Source organism: Eubalaena glacialis, chromosome 11 (assembly GCF_028564815.1).
Source record: "Eubalaena glacialis isolate mEubGla1 chromosome 11, mEubGla1.1.hap2.+ XY, whole genome shotgun sequence".
In the NCBI taxonomy this organism is placed as follows: domain Eukaryota; kingdom Metazoa; phylum Chordata; class Mammalia; order Artiodactyla; family Balaenidae; genus Eubalaena; species Eubalaena glacialis.
The window spans coordinates 49,432,546-49,457,265 of NC_083726.1; the positions used below are offsets into that span (position 1 = coordinate 49,432,546).

A 24,720-nucleotide genomic window follows, 5' to 3' on the forward strand; every position below is an offset into this window, starting at 1 on the left:
AAGAACAAATAAAACCCAAAGTTAGTAGAGGGAAAGAAATCATAAAGATTAGAGCAGAAATAAAAGAAATAGACTAAAAAAACTACAGAAAAGATTAATGAAACTAAGAGCTGGTTCTCTGAAAACATAAACAAAATTGATAAACCAGACTGAACAAGAAAAAAAAGAGAGCCCAAATCAATAAAATCAGAAATGAAAAAGAAGTTACAACTGACACCACCGAATTACAAAGGATCATAAAAGATTACTACAAATAATTATACACCAATAAAATGGACAACCTCAAAGAAATGACAAATTCCTAGAAATGTACAATGTCCTCAGAATGAACCAGGAAGAAATAGAAAATACGAATAGACCAATTACCAGTAATAAAATTGAATCAGTAATAAAACAACTCCCAAAAAACAGAAGTCCAGGACCAGATGGCTTCACAGGTGAAATTCCACCATTTAGAGAAGAGTTAACACCTATTCTTCTCAAACTATTCAAAAAACTGCAGAGGAAGGAACACTTCCAAACTCATTCTATGAGACCAGTATCATCCCGCTACCAAACCCAGACAAAGATATCACAAAAAAAGAAAGTTGCAGGCCAATATCACTGACGAACACAGATGCAAAAATCCTCAATAAAATATTAGCAAACTGAATTCAACAATTCATTAAAAGGATCATACATCAGGATCAAGTGGGATTTATACCAGGGATGCAAGGATGGATCAATATCCACAAATTAATCAATGTGATACACCACATTAACAAAATGCTGAATAAAAATCATATGATCATCTCAATAGATGTAGAAAAATTTGACAAAATTCAACATCCATTTATGATAAAAACTCTCAACAAAGTGGGTATAGAGGGAACATATCTCAAAATAATAAAGGCCATATATGACAAGGCCACAGCTAATGTCATACTCAATGGTGAAAAGGCAAAAGCATCTCCTCTAAGATCAGGAACAAGACAATGATGCCCACTCTTGTCACTTTTACTCATCATAGTATTGGAAGTCCTAGTCACAGCAATCAGGTAAGAAAAAGAAATAAAGGGAATCCAAACTGCAAAGAAAGAAGTAAAACTGTCACTGTTTACAGATAACATGATACTACACATAGAAAATCCTGGGAATTCCCTGCCAGTCCAGTGGTTAGGACTCGGTGCTCTGTCAGGGCCCTGGGTTCAATCCCTGCTTGGGGAACTAAGATCCTACAAGCCGCATGGCACACCAAAGAAAATAAAATCCTCAAGACGCCACCAGAAACTACTAGAGCTCATCAATGAATTTGGTAAAGTTGCTGGAGACAAAATTAATATACAGAAATCTGTTGCATTTCTATACGGTAACAATGAACAATCAGAAAGAGAAATTAAGAAAACAATCCCATTTATAATTGCATCAAAATGAATAAAATACTTAGGATAAATCTAACTAATGAGGTTACAGATGCTCAACATCACTAAAAATTAGAGAAATGCAACTCAAAACTATGAAGTATCACCTCACACCAGTCAAAATGGCCATCAACAAAAAAAATCTACAAACAATAAATGCTGGAGAGGGAGCAGAGAAAAGGGAACCCTCTTGCACTATTGGTGGGAATGTAAATTGATACAGCCATTGTGGAGAACAGTATTGAGGTTCCTTAAAAAACTAAAAATAGAACTACCATATGACCCAGCAATCCCACTACTGGGCATATACCCAGAGAAAACCATAATTCAAAAAGACACATGTACCCCAATGTTCACTGCAGCACTATTTACAATAGCCAGGACATGGAAGCAACCTAAGTGTCCATCAACAGATGAATGGATAAAGAAGATGTGGCATATATATATATATATATATATATATATATATATATATATATAATGGAATATTACTCAGCCATAAAAAGAAATGAAATTGGGTCATTTGTAGAGATGTGGATGGACGTAGAGTCTGTCATACAGTGAAGTAAGTCAGAAAGAGAAAAACAAAATATCACATGTTAACGCATATACGTGGAATCTAGAAAAATGGTACAGATAAACCGGTTTGCAAGGCAGAAATAGTGACACAGGTGTAGAGAACAAACGTACAGACAACAAGGGGGGAAAGCAGGGGGGAGGGGGGTGGGATGAATTCGGAGATTAGGATTGACATATATACACTAATATGTATAAAACAGATCATAAAAACTTGCTGTATTAAAAAAAAAATCACACATTAATGCATATATGTGGAATCTAGAAAAATGATACAGATGAACCTATTTGCAGGGCAGGAACAGAAAGGCAGACATGGAGAACGGATGTGTGGACACAGGGGGGCAGGGGAGGGTGGGATGAATTGGGAGATTAGGTTTGACATAAATACACTACTATGTGTAAAACAGATAGCTAGTGGGAACCTGCTGTACAGCACAGGGAGCTCATCTTGGTGCTCTGTGATGATCTAGATGGGTGGGATGGGGGTACAGAGGGAGGCGATATATGTATACATATAGCAGATTCACTTCACTGTACAGCGGAAACTAACACAACATTGTAAAGCAATTATGCTCCAATAAAAAAGAGAAATTAAGAAAACAATCCCATTTATAATTGCGTCAAAAGAAATAAAATACTTAGACTAAATCTAACTGAGGTTAAAGACCTGTACTTAGAAACTATAGGACATTGAGGAGACTGGTTCAAGACGGCAGAGAAGAAGGACGTGCTCTCATTCCCTCTTGCAAGAGCATCGGAATCACAACCAACTGCTAAACAATCATTGACAGGAAGACACGGGAACTCACCAAAAAAGATACCCCACATCCAAAGACAAAGGAGAAGCCACAATGAGATGGTAGGAGGGGCACAATCACAATAAAATCAAATCCCATAACTGCTGGGTGGGTGACTCACAAACTGGAGAACACTTATACCACAGAGGTCCACCCACTGGAGTGAAGGTTCTGAGCCCCACATCAGGCTTCCCAACCTGGGGGTCCAGCAACGGGAGGAGGAATTCATAGAGAATCAGACTTTGAAGGCTAGCGGGATTTGATTGCAGGACTTCGACAGGACTGGGGGAAACAGAGACTCCACTCTTGGAGGGCACACACAAAGTAGTGTGCGCATCAGGACCCAGGGGAAGGAGCAGTGACCCCAGGGGAGACTGAACCAGACCTACCTGCTAGTGTTGGAGGGTCTCCTGCAGAGGCGGGGGGTGGCTGTGTCTCACCATGAGGACAAGGACATTGGCAGCAGAAGTTCTGGGAAGTGCTCCTTGGCGTGAGCCATCCCAGAGTCCACCATTAGCCCCACCAAAGAGCCCAGGTAGGCTCCAGTGTTGGGTCACCTCAGGCCAAACAACCAACAGGGAGGGAACCCAGCCCCATCCATTAGCAGTCAAGCAGATTAAAGTTTTACTGAGCTCTGCCCACCAGAGCAACACCCAACTCTACCCACCACCAGTCCCTCCCATCAGGAAACCTGCACAAGCCTCTTAGATAGCCTCATCCACAAGAGGACAGACAGCAGAAGAACGAACTACAATCCTGCAGCCTGTGGAACAAAAACCACATTCACAGAAAAACAGACAAGATGAAAAGGCAGAGGGCTACGTACCAGATGAAGGAAAAAGATAAAATCCCAGAAAAACAACTAAATGAAGTGGAGATAGGCAACCTTCCAGAAAAAGAATTCAGAATGATAGTGAAGATGATCCAGGACCTCGGAAAAAGAATGGAGGCAAAGATCGAGAAGATGCAAGAAATGTTTAACAAAGATCTAGAAGAATTAAAGAACAAACAGAGATGAACAATACAATAACTGAAATGAAAACTACACTAGAAGGAATCAATAGCAGAACAACTGAGGCAGAAGAACGGAACGGATAAGTGACCTGGAAGACAGAATGGTGGAATTCACTGCTGCGGAACACAATAAAGAAAAGAGAATGAAAAGAAATGAAGACAGCCTAAGAGACCTCTGGGACAACATTAAACGCAACAACATTCACATTATAGGGGACCCAGAAGGAGAAGAGAGAGAGAAAGGACCAGAGAAAATATATGAAGAGATTATAGTCAAAAACTTCCCTAACATGGGAAAGGAAAAATCCACCCAAGTCCAGGAAGGGCAGAGAGTCCCATACAGGATAAACCCAAGGAGAAACACACCGAGACACACAGTAATCAAATTAGCAAAAATTAAAGACAAAGAAAAATTATTGAAAGCAGCAAGGGAAAAACAACAAATAACACACAAGGGAACTCGCATAAGGTTAACAGCTGATTTCTCAGCAGAAACTCTACAAGCCAGAAGGGAGTGGCATGATAGACTTCAAGTGATGAAAGGGAAGAACCTACAACCAAGATTACTCTACCCAGCAAGGATCTCATTCAGATTCAATGGAGAAATCAAAAGCTTTACAGACAAGCAAAAGCTAAGAGAATTCAGCACCACCAAACCACCTCTACAACAAATGCTAAAGGAACTTCTCTAAGTGGGAAACACAAGAGAAGAAAAAAACCTACAAAAACAAACCCAAAACAATTAAGAAAATGGTCATAGGAACATATGTATCGATAATTACCTTAAACGTGAATGGATTAAATGCTCCAACCAAAAGACACAGGCTTGCTGAATGGATACAAAACAAGACCCCTCTATATGCTGTCTACAAGAGACCCACTTCAGACCTAGGGACACATACAGACTGAAAGTGAGGGGATGGAAAAAGATATTCCATGAAAATGGAAATCAAAGGAAAGCTGCAGTAGCAATACTCATATCAGATAAAATAGACTTTAAAATAAAGAATGTTACAAGAGACAAGGAAGGACACTACATAATGATCAAGGGATCAACAATTTAACATATAAATATATATGCAATTTAAATTGCATAAATATTACTACTTAAATATATATGCACCCAACATAGGAGCTCCTCAATACATAAGGCAACTGCTAACAGCTATAAAAGAGGAAATCGACAGTAACACAATAATAGTGGGGGACTTTAACACCTCACTTACACCAATGGGCAGATCGTCCAAACAGAAAATTAATAAGGAAAAACAAGCTTCAAATGACACAACAGACCAGATAGATTTAACTGATATTTATAGGACATTCCATCCAAAAACAGTAGATTTCACTTTCTTCTCAAGTGTGCACGGAACAGTCTCCAGGATAGATCACATCTTGGGTCACAAATCAAGCCTCAGTAAATTTAAGAAAATTGAAATCATATCAAGCATCTTTTCTGACCACAACGCTATGAGATTAGAAATCAATTACAGGGGGAAAAACGTAAAAAACACAAACACATGGAGGCTAAACAATACGTTACTAAATAACCAAGAGATCACTGAAGAAGTCAAAGAGGAAATCAAAAAATACCTAGAGACAAATGACAATGAAAACACGATGATCCAAAACCTCTGGGATGCAGCGAAAGCAGTTCTAAGATGGAACTTTATAGCCACACAAGCCAACCTCAAGAAACAAGAAAAATCTCAAATAAACAATCTAAAGTTACACCAAAAGGAACTAGAGAAAGAAGAACAAACAAAATCCAAGGTTAGCAGAAGGAAAGAAATCATAAAAATCAGAGCAGAAATAAATGAAATAGAAACAAAGAAAACAAGAGCAAAGATCAATACAACTAAAAGCTGGTTCTTTGAGAAGATAAAATTGATAAACCATTAACCAGACTCATCAAGAAAAAGAGGGAGAGGACTCAAATCAATAAAATTAGAAATGAAAAAGGAGAAGTTACAACAGACACCGCAGAAAATACAAAGCATCCTAAGAGACTACTACAAGCAACTCTATGCCAATTAAATGGACAATCTGGAAGAAATGGACAAATTCTTAGAAAGGTATAACCTTCCAAGACTGAACCAGGAAGAAATAGAAAATATGAACAGACCAATCACAAGTAATGAAAATGAAACTGTGACTAAAAATCTTCCAACAAACAAAAGTCCAGGACCAGATGGCTTCACAGGTGAATTCTATCAAACATTTAGAGAAGAGCTAACACCTATCCTTCTCAACCTCTTCCAAAAAATTGCAGAGGAAGGAACACTCCCAAACTCATTCTATGAGGCCACCATCACCCTAATGCCAAAACCAGACAAAGATACTACAAAAAAAGCAAATTACAGACCAGTATCACTGATGAATATAGATGCAAAAATCCTCCACAAAATACTAGCAAAGAGAATCCAACAACACATTAAAAGGATCATACACCATGATCAAGTGGGATTTATGCCAGGGATGCAAGGATTCTTCAATATACGCCAATCAATCAATGTGATACACCATATTAACAAATTGAAGAAAAACTGTATGATCATCTCAATAGATGCAGAAAAAGCTTTTGACAAAATTCAACACCCATTTATGATAAAAACTCTCCAGAAAGTGGGCATAGAGGGAACCTACCCCAACATAATAAAGACCATATATGACAAACCCACAGCAAACATCATTCTCAATGGTGGAAAACAAAGCATTTCCTCTAACATCAGTAAAAAGACAAGGATGTCCACTCTCACCACTATTATTCAACATAGTACTGGAAGTCCTAGCCACGGCAATCAGAGAAGAAAAAGAAATAAAAGGAATACAAATTGGAAAAGAAGAAGTAAAACTGTCACTGCTTGCAGATGACATGATACTGTACATAGAGAATCCTAAAGATGCCACCAGAAAACTACTCGAGCTAATCAATGAATCTGGTAAAGTTGCAGGATACAAAATTAATGCACAGAAATCTCTTGCATTCCTATACACTAATGATGAAAAGTCTGAAAGAGAAATTACGGAAACACTCCCATTTACCATTGCAACAAAAAGAATAAAATACCTAGGAATAAACCTACTTAGGGAGACAAAAGACCTGTATGCAGGAAACTGTAAGACACTGATGAAAGAAATTAAAGATGATACCAACAGATGGAGAGATATACCATGTTCTTGGATTGGAAGAATCAACATTGAGAAAATGACTATACTACCCAAAGCAATCTACAGATTCAATGCAATCCCTATCAAATTACCAATGACATTTTTTACGGAACTAGAACAAATCATCTTAAATTTGTCTGGAGACACAAAAGACCCCGAATAGCCAAAGGAGTCCTGAGGGGAAAAAATGGGAGAAGGAGGAATCAGACTCCCTGAGTTCAGACTACACTACAAAGCTACAGTAACCGAGACAACATGGTACTGACACAAAATCAGAAATATAGATCAATGGAACAGGATAGAAAGCCCAGAGATAAACCCACACACCTCTGGTCAACTAATCTATGACAAAGGAGACAAGGATATACAATGGAGAAGACAGTCTCTTCAATAAGTGGTGCTGGGAAAACTGGACAGCTACATGTAAAAGAATGAAATTAGGACACTCCCTAACACCATACACAAAAATAAACTCAAAATGGATTAGAGACCTAAATGTAAGACCAGATACTACAAAACTCTTAGAGGAAAACATAGGAAGAACACTCTTTGTCATAAATCACAGCAAGATCTTTTTTGATCCACCTCCTAGAGTAATGGAAATAAAAACAAAAAGAAATAAATGGGACCTAATGAAACTTCAAAGCTTTTGCAAAGCAAAGGAAACTACAAACAAGACGAAAAGACAACCCTCAGAATGGGAGAAAATATTTGCAAATGAATCATCGGACAAAGGATTAATCTCCAAAATATATAAACAGCGCATGCAGCTCAATATTTAAAAAACAAACAACCCAATCCAAAAATGGGCAGAAGACCTAAATAGACATTTCTCCAAAGAAGACATACAGATGGCCAAGAAGCACATGAAAAGCTGCTCAACATCACTAATTATTAGAGAATTGCAAATCAAAACTACAATGAGGTAACACCTCACACCAGTTAGAATGGTCATCATCAGAAAATCTACAAACAACAAATGCTGGAGAGGGTGTGGAGAAAAGGGAAGCCTCTTGCACTGTTGGTGGGAATGTAAAGTGATACAGCCACTATGGAGAACAGTATGGAGGTTCCTTAAAAAAAACAGAATTACCATATGACCCAGCAATCCCACTACTGGGCATATACCCAGAGAAAACCATAATTCAAAAAGACACATGCACCCCAATGTTCACTGCAGCACTATTTACAACAGCCAGGTCACGGAAGCAACCTAAATGCCCATCTACAGATGAACAGATAAAGGAGATGTGGTACATATATACGATGGAATATTACTCAGCCATAAAAAGGAATGAAATTGGGTCATTCATAGAGACGTGGATGAATCTAGAGACTGTCATACAGAGTGAAGTAAGTCAGAAAAACAAATATCCTATATTAACGCATGTATGTGGAACCTAGAGAAATGGTACAGATGAACCGGTTTGCAGGGCAGAAATTGAGACACAGATGTAGAGAACAAACGTATGGACACCAAGGGGGGAAAGCTGCGGGGGGGTGGGGGTGGGGGTGTGATGAAATGCAAGATTGGGATTGACATATATACACTAATATGTATAAAATGGATAACTAATAAGAACCTGCTGTATAAAAAAATAAAATTCAAAAATTCAAAAAAAAACCTATAGGACATCGATGAAAGAAATTGAATATGACACAGACAGAAAGGTATGCTGTGTTCATGGATTGGAAGAATTAACATTATTAAAATGACCATACTACCCAAGGAAATCTACATATCAATCTAATCCTTATCAAAATATCAATGGTATTTTTCACAGAACTAGAACTAATTCTAAAATTTGTATGGAAACACACACACATACACACACACACACAAAACCCTGAATAGCCAGAACAATCTTTAGAAAAAAGAACAAAGCTGGAGGTCTCACGCTCCCTGGTTCAAACTATACTACAAAGCTAGTCATCAAAATAGTATGGTACTGCCACAAAAACAGACACATGGATCAATGGAACAGAATACAGAGTCCAGAAACAAACCCACACACTTATGGTCAATTAATCTGTGACCAAGGAGGCAAGAATATACAATGGGAAAAAGAGCCTCTTCAATAAGTGTTGAGAAATCGAGACAACTATATGCAAAAGAAACTGGACTAGGCTCTCATACTATTCACAAAAATAAATTCAAAATAGATTAAGGACTTAAATGTAAGACCTGAAACCATAAAACTTCTAGAAGAAAACAGGTAGTTTGCTGTTTGACATTGGTCTTAGTGATTTTTTTTTTTTTTTTTGGATATGTGTCCTCAGGCAAGGGAAACAAAAGCAAAAAATAAACAAATGGGACTACATCAAACTAAAAAGCTTTTGCACAGCTAAAGAAACTATCAACAAAATGAAAAGACAACCTATTGAATGGGAGAAGATACTTGCAAATGATATATTTGACACAGGGTTAAAACCTAAAATATATTGGTATAAAGAAGTCATACAACTAAGCATCAAAAAAACAATCCTATTAAAAAATGGGCAGAAGACCTTAACAGACATTTCTCCAGAGAAGACATACAGATGGCCAACAGGTACATGAAAAGACGCTCAACATCCTTAATCATCAGGGAAATACAAATCAAAATCACAATGAGATATGCCTCACAACTGTCAGAATGGCTATTATCAAGACAACAAATAAGTGTTGGTGAGGAATCCTTGTACACTGTTGGTGGGCATGTAAATTGCTGCAGCCATTACAGAAAACAGTATGGAGTTTCCTCAAAAAACTAAAAACAGAGCTACCATATGCTCCAGCAATCCCACTCCAGGGCATATATCTAGAAAAAACCAAAGGCACTAATTCAAAAATTTACATGCAGCAGGACTTCGCTGGTGGTCCAGCGATTAAGACTCCGCACTTCCAACGCAGGGGTCACAGGTTCAATCTCTGGTCAGAGAACTAAAATCCCACATGCCTCGTGGTGCAGCCAAAAGAAAAATAATGTACATGCATCCCAACATTCACGGCGGCACTGTTTACAATTGGAAATATATGGAAGCAACCCAAGTGTCCATTAGCAAACAATGGGTAAAGAAGGTGTAGTATACACACACACACGGAATATTAGCCATAAAAAAGAATAAAATCTTGCCATTTGCAACAACATGTATGGACCTAGAGAGTATTATGCTAAGTGAGAAGTCAGACAGAGAAAGAAAAACACTGTATGCTTTTACTTATAAGTGGAATCTATAAAACAAACACAACAAAACAGAGTTATAGATACAGAGAACAAACAGGTGGTTGCCAGAGAGAAGGGAGGTGAAAGGAGGAAAGAAGTAAGTGAGGGATATTAAGAGGTACAAACCTTCAGTTGCAAAGTATTTAAATGAGTCATGGTGTAAAATTTACACTGTGTGGATTATAGGCAATAACTATGTAATACCTTTGCACAGCAACATATCATAATGAGACTTACTGTGGTAATCATTTGAAAATGTATAGAAATACCAAACCACTCTTGTATAACATGAACTAACATATTGATAGTACTGCAGGTCTTTATACTTACAAAAAAACCAAATAAATAGAAAAAGAGATCAGATTTTTGGTTACCAGAGGTGGGGAGTGGGGGGAGAGGGAAATGGATAAAGGCAATAAAACGGTACAAACTTCCAGTTATAAGTACTAAAGATATAATGTACAACATGATATATATAATTAACAATGTGGTATGTTATACATGAAAGTTAAGAGAATAAACCCTGAGTTGTCATCACAAGAACAAAAATTTTCTGTCTTCAGTGTTGTATCTATGAGATAATGGATGTTCACTAAACTAATTGTAATAATCATTTCATGAATGTAAACAAGTCAAATTATGCTGTACACCTTAAAACTTATACAGTACTGTATGTCAATTACCTCAATAATACTGGAAGAAAAAACTCATTATTATGGGAAAATTGCCTATAAGATCCAATAATCACATTTTTTAAACAATTCTTAAACATTTAATCTTTTATTTGTAAATCAATAAAACGTATGCTACACCTAAAAATTTAGACAATCAAGACTGCATTAGTAATGCATATATATGGTGAATGAAACTCTATTTGCACCGATTTGAATGTTTTGTAAACAGCAGAATCATTGAATAATATACAGTTGCCCCTCAGTATCCATGGTGAATTGGTTCCAAGATGCCTGCCCCCCCACCCCGGGACACCAAAATCTTCGATGCTCAAGCCCCTTATACAAAATGGTACGGTATTTGCATATAACCTATGCACATCCTCCCATATACTTTAAATCTCTAGATTTAAATACCTGACACAATGCAAATGCTATGTAGTTGCCAGTGCACAGCAAATTCAAGTGTTCTTTCTGAAACTTTCTGGAATCTTTTTCCTGAATATTTCCAAACCAATGGTTGCTTAAATCCATGGATGCTGAATCCACAGGTATGGGGGGCTGACTGTACAGTGTTTATAATCTCATTTTTATTTCTCTGTCCTCAGAGAGGATCAATTCTACTTAGTTCTAGTTGAAGTATTATAAATCCCAAATTAATAAAGCTTTACTGTATTTGAGGACCACTCTTTGGCTAAGGTGCTGATCCTTCAGCCATTACTTACATATCCATACATGGGTAAGTCATATGTGTGTGTGGTTTTTGTTTTTAAAGTTTAATACAATGTTCTGTAACTGGCACACAAACTTGCTGCGCAAAATTATCCCTCAGTTCTATTCTAAACTCACAGCTCAGTTAATTTTATTGTCCTCACCTGAGTATGTACGACTGACATATATGGGAGAAATACACTGGGACCTTAAATCAAAGTTGTTATTTTCCACTATTTCATTGAAGATTTAATATAAATCAAGATGTTAATCTATACAGTTTGAGAGTTATTTCAGAATTTTATGTTCTGATCCTGTCATTCTTATAGGATGTCATTCTTATAATTTTTGGACAATTTAGAGAGAAGTTAGGACAATTTCAGCTAGTATAAAAACAAACAGTCCTTCTGTTTATTATATCCCTTACCATATCAAAGAGACTGGAGAATGAGAAATATATAAGTGCTACTTACATAGCACCAAAACGATCTACCTATTTCTTTTATCTAGAAAGAATACGGTAAGTCCCCTGCAACAAACGAGTTCAGTTCCGAGAGCCCGTTCCTGTTCCTAAGTCCAATCTGTTCGTAAGTCCAACAAAATTAGCCTAGGTACCTAACACAACTAACACAATCGGCTATATAGTACTGTACTGTAATAGGTTTATAATCTTTTCACACAAATAACACATAAAAAACAAACAAAAAATAAAGAAAACATTTTTAATCTTACAGTACAGTACCTTGTAAAGTACAGTAGTACAGTACAACAGCTGGCATACAGGGGCTAGCATCAAGTGAACAGGCAAGAAGAGTTACTGACTGGAGGAGGGAGAAGAGGTGGGAGATGACAGAGCTGAAGGATTGTCAGCAACAGGAGATGAGGGCAAGCTGCAATTTCACTCACACCTGACGTTGATGGCACAGGTTCTGGTTCCTTGCTGGATTCAATTCTACCTACCCTCTTGAAAAAACGATCCCATGATGTCTGGGTAGTAGCTCTTTTTTTCTCCTCATAGATAACACGGTAGCACTGGATTGCATTCTGAACGGCTGCTGCAACCTTCGTGCACCATTCTATGTTCGGGTCCTGTGCCTCAAAAACTAACAGTGCCTCCTCAAATAAAGAAAAAACCCTTGCCATTTTCTGCGTCGTGAATCTCTTTGGTTCTTCTGTTACTTCTTCCTCTTGTCACTCCACTCTCTCAATTATTTTCACTTTTGTTTCCATCAGCAGTACCAGCTACATCACTGCTGCTTTTATGCTTGCTTCCAGACATCCTGGGCTTGAAATAAAGATACTATACTACTGTACTCTATATAGTAAAGTACACAAAAGCACAACCATTTGTAGAGGATGCACGCACGTGACAATGTACTCCACTCACGTGAACTTTCGTGACTGGACATGCCAGCTCACGTTCACATCTTTGAAAGTTGGCAATTTGAAGGTTCGTATGTAGAGGACTTCTTATATTTTAAGAGGCTCTGAAAGACTAGAGAAACTAAGAATTGGAAAGTTTAAGAGTATGTAAAATTTAAATATTAAATCTTTCACACGAACTTTTCCTCCTTACATGAAAGGTACTGAATAAGTTACATTTAAATGTCCTACTTATATATTTTTTAAAAGGTAAGATACTCCTCATTTAAGAGAAAGTGGAAATTATTTAAAATAATGAGCGGTAGGAATTTCCCTGATGGTACAGTGGTTAAGACTCTGCACTACCACTGCAGGGGGCGCGGGTTTGATCCCTGGTTGGGGAACTAAGATCCACATGCGGAGCAGTGCAGCCCAAAAAAAAAAAAAGGGGTAGAGGGGCAAAGGATGAACTCTATATCCAATCCAAATTACATTAAAACCCAAATATAAAATATCAACAGAAGGGGCATTTTCCTAAAAGGAAGTAACTATTCACTATTGGGAGAAATCTACATGTAGTAAGATACTTTCTTGCTTTGATACAGCTAAAAAAATAAAAATAAATTTCATGTCTAAATTTTGGGGTTTATATAGTTAGAAATATATAATTCTACTTTTATAGGTAGTTCAACTAGGGGAAATAAGTTAGCACAATCATTTGAATTGGTTGTCTGCATACGGGGCAGGGCTTATTCCTTTTTTTTAGCTTCTTTGCACATGTAAAGCATGCCATAAGATGTCCTGTTTTGCCATGGACGATGCAACCATTTTTAGGTCGACCTTGGCAAATCACACAAGGTTCAATGGCATTAAGAGGAAAACTAGATTCCACACTTTCTTCTTTGTCTTGTGTTTCTTCCCTCTCAAACTCTTTGACATCTTCTTGGCTACTATAAATGATACTATTAGAAGTTGATGGCTGAGAATAGTCCTCACTTTCTTGGGATAGGGAGGCTTGTGTGATCTTATCATCATTTTCCTCAACACATGATTCTTTGGAATCATTCACTGTAGATTTCTTACAGTCAGGGACATCAAAGCCCTCTTCTACTTGTGCTGAGTTTTCTAGTTTGGCTTTCTCAGACATTTTCCCTTTATCTTTCCCTTTATCTTCAGGAAGCCAATTTTCACGAAGGGCCCAACATCTGTTGCAATGAGGTGGAAGGGGAGGATTCATTTCACTGCATGAAGTACACTTCCAATAGTCCTTCAAGGAAACAAGACAGTTAGCTTCTGTAACCCTTCAATAACGAGTCACAGCAACGCTAGCAACTTGTTCAATATGTCTAAGGTAAAATGTATCATACAGCTCAATTTTCAGCATTTCATGTCTTATATAAAGCACTCAACAGTCTTTCCTCAAGCATGAGCTTGTAAATACATTTTTTTCCCAGCCAAACTATGCTAAGAATTCTAAAATGAAAAACGTATTCACCATGACCTTAACCATGTACCTGTAAAGTTATCTGTTCAAGGACAGCGTTGGTTCATTTAGCTGAAGCAAGTGCTATGGGATCTTCTCTGTAATGAGGCCTGTACCCACTCCACTGCCTTAAAGCCTCAAACCTGATTCTGTGCCCAGTCCACCAAATCAATCTAGACAAAACTATCAACCAGTCTGCCATTGACTAAGACTCTCTTAGAAGTGCTCTAAAACCAGGGCTCAACTGGGTGTTCCCTAACTTCACCCACAAAGGAAATGCTAAAACATTCTTTTCAGCAATCACGGCCAGCTAAACTCTGCCATCCTTGTCACTATCCAAAATGTATGCCCCTTACTTGTCTATCCTTTTCTGTGTTCTCGTCTCTGTAACTGCTCATTGCTTCATCCTTATTCCAACTTATTTCCCAAACCTTTCCACCCACTATGCAATCTGGATAACAAACTCCCCCACATTCCAAGCCTCTTTACTGAACATATCCTTATCTCCCTGCCTTACGAGAAGCATGGTTCTTGCCTGAGGACACTGTACATGTAAAACTTGCCATAAGAGGTCCTTCCAAACTTGCCATGAATAATGTAACCATTTTTAAGTTGCCTGACAAATGACATAAGATATTAGCAATAAGGGTGGAAAATATTCATTCTCCCACAATGGTTCTTTCAAGTTGTAAAAGCAGGTTATCTACTAAATGATAAAACCAAAGACAAGGGTCTTGTAATATGGGAAGAAAGTGCTTCAAGAGTCCGATAAATTACAAGATCTATGTCTAAAACATTTCACTCAGCCTGACATCAAATGACTCAACTAGTTACTTGAATTATTTTCTAATATAGCAAAATATTTTCCTAAGATTTTACAATTTCTCCTCCTTTTTAGTATTTGGATAATTAATAATTGTTTCTATCTCAGAAAGAGAAAAATGAGATTTCCTATCCAAATATAACAAAAGGCAGTATTAAGAACAAAAATTAAAGCAATAATATTTAGTTAAAAAAACACACATCCAATACCTGAGGAACCCTGTGAAGCATGCAATGTAAATGTTTAAGACCAGATTTCTTTAATAGAAAATCCCACCACATTTTCTAATACAAATCAATATGATATTCATATTTGATAAGATTGGCAAAATGTTGGTAACTGTTAGACCTGAGTGATAAGTACAATGGAGATACATTATACTATTCTCTATGCTGTACATACCCAAAATTTTCCATAATGAAGTTCTTCAAAAGTTCAAATTCCAACACAAAAAAACTAAAAAGTATAGCAACAGATCCCAACCCAGTAAAAGAACAAAAATATTTTAAATCATTAAAACTTAAAAAAAAATGTTAACTTTATAAAAACTACCTCATGTCAAGTAGTAGACTAGACATATTTTTCTAATCTTGACTTCAATGTTATTTTTTGATTCCTTGAAAAAGTAAATGTATACTTACAGCTAAGGAAATTTCAGGATCTTCTTCAAATGAATCTGTATCACTCTCCCCTGCCTGATACACAGTAACTCGATATACCTAAGAAAAAGAAAAAGAAAAACAAACATTAGCATCAATTCATCACCTTTTTTCTTCAACCAGTAAGGCTTCTTAGTGATAAGTCCTAAACAAACAACATGTACTCAGTCATCCCTCCGTATCTGTGGGCAGACTGGTTCCAGGACCCCCAAGGATACCTAAATCTGCAGATGCCCAAGTCCCTTATGTAAGATGGCATAGTATTTGCATACAATCTATGCACATCCTCCCCTACACTTCAAATCATCTCTAGATTACTTATAATACCTAATAAAAGTGCCATGTGAAAAGTTGTAAATACAACGTAAATGCTATGTAAATAGTTGATGGCCCACAGCAAATTCAAGTTTTACATTGTGGAACTTTCTGGAATTTTTTTTTTTACTCGAATATTTCCGATCTGCACTTGGTTGAATCCGCCAATGTGGAACTCGCAAATACCGAGGTCCAATTATGTTATATATGAGAAATCTGAGACAAAGGTCCCATGGAATGAGTGAATATAAAGGGGGAGAAATGGAGGACGGTAAAATCCTCACCCACTATGGTAAAAAGTCAACATACAGGGATGTGTAAAATGAATAAAGTAAAATATTCAGTACAAGCATTTTTGTTTTATAAATATGGAAGTATTAAATTACAGTGAAATAGCTAGAAATGTTGAAGCTGGTCACTTCCAGGAAACAGATCTGGTGGTAGTATGTGACTTTTAACTGCATGCATGCTTTACTTTTTTATAAATTAAAAATGAAAAAGGAGAATTGAATTAAATATTTTTAAAAACGAGTAGACTATTGTAAGAATGCTCATTAAGGCCTACTGACTTCTTGACATAACATTTTTAAAAATATAAATAAGACAACAAGGAATTACAAAGCCTCAAGTCCACAAACCAATATTCTAGTTTGAATAAATCAAGAGTCAAAGATTGTGATGCGAAATCTGAATACATTATTATTTCAATCTCATCAGTCAACGAATATGGAAAGTATTTAAGAACTTTAGAATATAATCAGAAAAAAAAACTACCTCATCATCTTCATCTGAGAGTTCTTGTCCTTCTTCACTAAGGCTATAATCTTCTGAATCAAGAGACTCAACTTCAAATTCTACACTGAATTGATCTGAAACTGAATCCTGATCCAACCAATCACCTGAATGTTCACTTACACCAGCATCAAGATCCTAAAATCGAGGGGGAAAAAAAGTGACTTAATGTACATTACCTGTTGGCCTGTAACAGCTTAACTCTTCCCTGTGCACCTAATTCCCCCTCAGTTCCATCCTGCACACCGACACTAGGTTAAGCTTCTGGGTTATGATTAGATAAATATTTTCTCTGTTCAAAACCCCATTATATAAAAGAAAAGGCCAAATTCCCTTGGCATTCAAGGTACATACAGCAAGTCTATATTAACATTTTCATATTATCTCCAACTAGACACCCCCCTACCCCCACTAAACAAGAACATTAACCAGATCTAAATTGTTTCCTAAACCAAACTTCAACTTCCACACCTTCCCTCTCTAGCTGGAATAACTTGACAGTTTTCAAATTCTGCTCATCCTTTTTTGCCAAAGCCTTTGTCAATACTATAACTAAAAGAGCACTCCCCACCTTTAATTATCTGTACTACTTATATTATTGAGTATTATATATTTCCACACACAAATTTCACAAAACATAATTTTGCACACATTTCTTATCTGAATTATACATACTGTAAGAGTTAAGACCATGTCTCAATCATCTTTATATCTTCCAACTGGTAGAATGCTAGTAGCTACAACACATACAATAATTATGATTTATGTTTAATGAACTTTGAGAATAATTTCTTTGGAAGAGCTTTCAGATATAATTTTTTAAATCTATTTTTAAAATTCTGTATTTGCTCATGTGATTCATTTTAAAACTGATTAATAGTATAAGAGCCTAAGAGAACCTTCAGTCCCATAATATTTGCCATCAGTGGCTAAGGGTAGGAACATACACAAAGAAGAAGGCTAGAACCAGAAAAGGTACTTTGGTCTAGTAGTCAGGATACATACATTCTTATTCTAGATTTGCCACAAAGTAACTTTCAACCTAGACATATTTAGCTTGTAAAGGCCACAGCTATTTCATCTATGACACATGAGTTTGGATTAAATGATCTCTAATATTCCCATCATTTATAAAAACAAAAACAAGGTATTTATTTTACAACCACTGAGGTCAAAAGACTGTTTTAAACCGTGATGATAGGAAAGTAGTAGTAAAAGCAACATTCATTGAACTGCAGTTCTAATTCCTAAAAAAAGGCTCTATTAACAATCACATTAAATTCACAAGTCAAGCTAGAATACAATAACAGCTCTAATAACCTAAGAAACTGGACACTTCAATTAACTAGGCTTTTAGTGTACTATGTTTAGAATAAGGGGGTAAAAATCACGATAAACATTAAGTCTCAGAAAGCATCTTCTATGGCAGGAGTCAGCAAACTGTGCCTCACCACCCATCTATTTTTATAAATAAAGTTTTACTGAACACACCCGTGCCCATTGTCTATTAGACTTGTTGTCTGTGGCCGTTTTTGCCTCACAGCCGTAGAGCTGAGTAGCTGAAACAGATACCATATGGCCTGCAAAGCCCCTAATAGTTACTATCCATCCCTTTACAGAAAAAGTTTGCCCACTCCTATTCTAGGGTTCTATGAAGAAAGCAAAATTAAAAGTAGTTTTCAGGACTTCCCTGGTGGTGCAGTGGTTAAGAATCCGCCTGCTAATGCAGGGGACACAGGTTCGAGCCCTGGTCCGGGAAGATCCCACATGCTGCAGAGTAACTACGCCCGTGCACCACAACTACTGAGCCTGCGCTCCAGAGCCCGTGAGCCACAACTACTGAAGCCCGCGCACCTAGAGCCTGTGCTCCACAACAAGAGAAGCCATGGCAATGAGAAGCCCGCGCAAAGCCCCAGCTCACCGCAACTAGAGAAAGGCCTCGCATAGCAGTGACAACCCAACGCAGACAAAAATAAACAAATAAACAAATTTTTTTAAAAAAGTTTTAGCTAATGTTCAAAAAAGAAAAACCTAAAAACTTTTAAATACTGTATATTTAAAAAGTATCAGACAGGCTTGATCTGGAAAGATCTTAAAATCCCTGTTTTTCTGAATTCCAACTGTGACAATTACTAGTTACGTGATCTTAAACAAGTTATTTGAAACACCCAAGTCTTAGTTTTCCCATCTATAAATGGAGTTTGAGGCTGCTGAGGTGATAAAATATGTTAATTGCCTGGTATAGAGCCTAGAATATAGCCTTAGTTCTCCCAATGTATTAAACCCAAAAGAAAGAAAAGATGGGCGGCAAATGCACTTTCCTGTAACTCCCTTCACAAATTGGTGAATGACAAGACCAAATAATGTGACGTAAGCTAAAATGAAGGAAAAGAATTAGCATTACCAAAAGCTTTCACAACTAGGGACTTTGCCTGAAAAACAATAGATCTTTAATAGAGAGGATTTTTAGAAGAGAGCGTAGAATAGGACTAACAAGAAATACCCTCTGTACTGCTCTGATAACAAGGCAGTGTCCCAGGTACAAAGAACAAGGACTTTTAATACCATTTAGCTAGAATTCTGAAACAACTTTAACAAAGACTATAAGTTTAAATGGTGCATAGTCGTTGTATTAAAACCATTTGTAAGGAATAAAATTATCCAAACATGAAGTTGGTGACACATCAAGTTTTATTTAATTGGATTCAATTTTTAGATCACACATATTTGCTCTCAAGAACCTGTATATTTTTCATAGCATTTATTCACTGTTTTAAATTATTTGTTTGATTGCTGATGACCTATCTCCCAATGAGGGGAGGGATCATAACTACCTTGACCACCACTGTGTCTCCAGTGCCAAATGGAACCTGGCATAGAAAAGACACAAATATCTACTGAATGAAGAACTTGCTCTTGGAGGAGCTCACCATGCCATCTAGTGGCCTACATGAGTAACAGCTCTATTAAATACTAACTCTAGAAGGCGCCTCTGCATCCATAAAATCACTGCTTTGGAAGAAAAAAAATGTAAAGATAATAAAGAATAATACATAAAAAGAATATGGTTACTATCACAATTGGTTCAATCCTTTACATCTTCTAGAAAACTATAAAATAATCACTAATATCCAGAATAATCACGAGATGTTGCCACATCACAATAAAGATTCCAATTTTAATAACATTTTAAAGACAAATGTGTAATGACAAGAAAGAAAACATTCCATTTGTCAAGCATTCTTGTTAGCAAAAACTTCTTTATAAAACTTCCTTCAGTGATATCTCTTAAGAATGTTAATGCTGGCTAATACTTTGGAATTTTGTATCAATGATCAAAAAGTACTGATACTTTCCCATCATGCATGCAATAATATACCAATATTTCACAGCCTTATTAAAAAGACCTTCCCTGATGTCTAGACCTACGTATGGCAAATGTGGAGATCAGGCTATGTTCACTTATTTGCTGAGAGCTGTAATAAGATATTTTTCCTCTAAATATGCGAGACAAAATTGCTTAGAATCTTAAGGTATCTTTGGTGCAGTGGCCCACAAAGGTTCTCCAATACGTAGGGTGACATTAATAACTAACATTGGTACTAATTTTACCAGCACACTCCAGTGCAACTCCATTATCTTCCACCCTTCTCCCCAAACCCGGGGTTGGGAGTGGGGAAGATCTATACAGTTTCATTTGAAAGAAAATTTTACCAAGTGTATAGCAGCAATCAAGCAGCCATCACATATCATACATGTGCATTCTATCTGGATGCTTATTAGGACTGCCAGAACTAGACTTTAAAAATAAGAGAGTCCTGTTTTATTTAAAATGAGAGGATTACCGGATTTGACGGAGTCCCTGTCGATTCACTGCTACTGCTTCTTTCACAACATATCTCCCTTATTACACACAGAGCAAGGCTTTCATCAAAGGAAAGGGAAATATTATCAGATTTGTGGCGCTTTCTTTGTCGTTCACCAGGTAATTCATCTGAATTTTCTTCTGAATATGTAAAGAAAAACAAGTTAATTAAATTGCTATACTGTAATGTATTTAGAAATTGAGCTGTCTTAAGTTACCTATCTGTACTAAAATTGTTTCAATGAAATTAAACAGAGAAAAATAGTGAATTACTGTTTCAAAAGTCAACACTCTTATTGGATCTGTCCAACTTAGTTATAGCAGAACACTACATTTTTAAAAGCTTTTTAAGCTTGTTTCAGATCTTTATCAACTCACAATTAATTTAATCCATCTAGACCTTTTATTAACCAGTCTACGATTTTTCTGTCAAAATCAAAATTTAGGATGTAAGATTTCACTTTTTTTCCTGGAAAGAACCAAAACTGTTTAACTTACTTAGAAGGTATTCCTAATGTTTCAATTTCCTTAGTATCCAGTATTTTCAACAGGAATCAAAACTAGTTAAAACTGGTCCATTTTATTTTATTTATTTATTTTTTGGCCGTGCGGCATGAGGGATCTTAGTTCTCCAACCAGGGATCGAACCTGCACCCCCTGCGGAAGCACGGAGTCTTAACCAGTGGACGGCCAGGAAGTCCCTGGTCCATTTTATTTTAAATAAGAAATTATCTCTGACTTAAAGTGAGAATGTTACCAAATCTGTCAGGAACATAAATGAGAGTCCTACCTTACACCAGACATAAAAATAAATTCCAAGTGGATTAAAAAACCAAACACAAGGAACAAAACCATCCAACTACTTATATAAGAGAATATACCAGGGTGGGAAAGTATGATGCGACACTACAAAGCCCTCAAGAAAAAGACTATCAAGATTAAGCTAGCTACTTAAGGCTTACATGGCAAAATAAAATACTATAAAAAAAAGTTAAAACGCAAATGTCAGACTAAAAAAAAATCTGCAACACATAATAGAAAATGGTTAATATCCACTTTATACAAAGTCCTCCTACCAACCAAGTAAAAGACAAACTTAATTTTAAAAAAAGTCAAAGATATGAAAGGGCAATGCATAAAACACAAATGACTAATAAACACATGAAAAAATGGCTTACCTCCTAGTGATCAAGGAAATGCAAATTGAAATGAGATACCATGTTTCACCCATGAGAATGACAAAAATTAAAATGAGAGACAGTCTCTATACACTACTGGTAAAAATGCAAAACAGTGTAACATTTTATGGGCAGTTTCTCTATCCTAGACAAATATCCACATAATCATTTAAGGATTTATGAGCAAGGGTGCTCACTGCAGCCTTACATGTTAAGTATCTAATAGGGATATGAGATTAAATATAATCCATATGCCTGAAACAGGTACAGCTCACACCTTTGCTCACTCCATTTCCCTCTCTTGACCTTCCTAGTCAGAAGTTATCTCTTCTTCCTCTGAATTCCCAAAACACGCTTATATCCTCTACTTTAATTTTGTATTTATCTCTACAAGATCACAAGTTCTTGATGTAAGTTATTAATGTTTGTATTCCCTATAAGAAAAGGTGATCTTGGTTGAAAGATGTGGGCTAGAAGGCCAAAACCATGCTGTTGATCTATATTTTTTAACTCTATTAATAATATTTGGAGCTTTTTTCTGATTATTAAAGTATTATATTACTCATAGTAGAAATCTCTAAAAAATAGAAAAAAATTTAAATGTAAATCATCTATAATATTACCATTGAGATAACTACTATTAACATTTTAGCATAATAATTTTCCAGCTGTCATTTAAAAAATTTATTTCCGTCTAAAAAACATATTTGTATCACACTATATGTACAATTTGGGGTTGTTCTCTTTTTTTTTTCTTTGGCCATGCCACATGGCTTGCAAGATCTTAGTTCCCCACCCGGGGATCAAAACCAGGCCCCTGCAGTGAAAGCACTGAGTCCTAACCACTGGACTGCCAGGGAGTTCCCAGGGGTTGTTTTCTCTTAAACATTCTTTTACATTATTTTTAATGGCTGCAGAATATGGTATCCATAATATAGGTTCATCATAATTGAACCATTCAGTCCACAAATCTGAGCACCTTCTTTCTGTCTGGCACAGTGCTAGGCAGTGGGTATACAAAAATGAAGTCAGCCATCATCCCTACCACCAGAGGAAGTTTACGTTCAAACATCAAGGCAACCAAAATACGATCATTTACAAGCTATAATGAGTGCTATGAAGGAAACAAGCAGGGTGCTAAGGGAAAGAATAACAAGAGGGGATCCACTTTTCTGGGTGGTTAGGGACAGCCTCTCTGAGAAAGTAATAATTAAGCAAAAATAGAAAAATGAGGAGCTGGTCTTACAAGACTGAGGTAGAAGAACTTCTGGCAGAAAAAAACTGTGCAAACAGCCTTAAAGCAGGAAAGAATGCTGACTTGTTTGAGGAACCAATCAGTGCAGTTAAAACACAGTGAAGGTGGGGAAAAAGGCCAAAAACCAGATTAAAGGTAGATCAGGGCCTTGTAAGCCAACATAAAAGTGTGGGTTTTATTTGAAGGTCAATGGTAAATAAACAAAGTGGGGAAGTGACACAATCCAATTTACCTTTTATGATCCCTTTTGGTACTGTGATGAAGGACAGAAAGAGCAAGTAACTAGAAACAGAAAATCAGAAGCTGCTGCAGTGGTCTCAGTAAGAGATGACAATGGCCTGGACTAGAGTGATGACATTCTCTAGCATCATATATGTTTTCAACTATGAATAATGCTAAAATTAATATCTCTACATATAATCTTTGCATTTCTGATTATATCCTTAGGATAGATTCCTAGAAGTGGATTACTGTGATAATGGTAAGAACGCCAAGCCTTTTTATAATTCATGAAGGTTAACCAATTTACACCAATTGATACACCAACAGTGCATCAGTGCCAACACATAGTTAGCAAGGATAAGTTAAAAAAAAAAAATCATCTCTCCTAATGTGAAAGACCAGAAAAGACACCTTTTTTGCATTTTTTGTTACCTATAAAGCTAAATCACTAAAATCCACTCCTCCTCATATTTATCAGTCATTTCTATTTACTATGAAAAAACTTTTTTTTGCAAGTTGGATTTTTAATATTTTTCTTATTGACTTTTGGAAACTTATAATAAGGATATTGACACTGTCAAATTTAAAGTGAATCTATTTCAATATGTTGTAATTTTTTTCATTTATCTTTTAAATTCATCTATCTTTTAAACTCATTTAGTATTCATTTTGGCATAAGGCACAGATATAACTTGATTTTTTTCCCCCCAAATAACCATTTGTTCTACTCCCATGTATTTACTCTGCACTTGCTGCCCTTTGCTCTCATGTACAAAACTCTACTCTGGGTTTATCTATTCTACTTCAATGATTTGCCAAACTCTTTTTTTTCACCTGAATCATACAGTTTTAGTTATCATGACTTTCATCAGGCAACCGCCTCCTCCTCTACTCTTTTCTCTGTTAAAAATGCTCTCAGCTATTTTCTTTACCTCGTCCTCATTTCTAAGATGCTATTTCTCTGTTTTTAAACTCATTGGTGTGTTTTATTTATTAGAAACAACAAATACTTTAACTGCTAAGGTGACTAAGAATGATGACTAAAATAGAGTTTATATCCTTGTCCTCTGTTATCGTGCATAGCAAAGAGCTGGCTAACTATAAAATCCAGCAGGACACAGTAAACTGTGCCTGCTGTAGTCAACCAGAAAAATGTTGCTAAGGAAGCAATTTGTAAACCAAATAAATCATATAAAAATAAGAAACTCAAATTCATT

The 24,720-nt window shown here is 36.4% G+C and overlaps 1 protein-coding gene across 1 annotated transcript in view; it reads right to left on the bottom strand.

Moving 5' to 3' along the window:
- Positions 1-24,720, bottom strand: part of MDM2 (MDM2 proto-oncogene) — a 51,165-nt gene that overhangs the window by 14,560 nt on the left and 11,885 nt on the right. The window contains exons 9-12 of the mRNA XM_061205869.1: positions 20,829-20,989; positions 16,966-17,121; positions 15,859-15,936; positions 12,292-14,178 (exon numbers count right to left, since the gene is read on the bottom strand). Coding sequence (XP_061061852.1) covers positions 13,603-14,178; positions 15,859-15,936; positions 16,966-17,121; positions 20,829-20,989 — 971 coding nt within the window. The 3' untranslated portion in view covers positions 12,292-13,602. The remainder of the gene's footprint in view (positions 1-12,291; positions 14,179-15,858; positions 15,937-16,965; positions 17,122-20,828; positions 20,990-24,720) is intronic.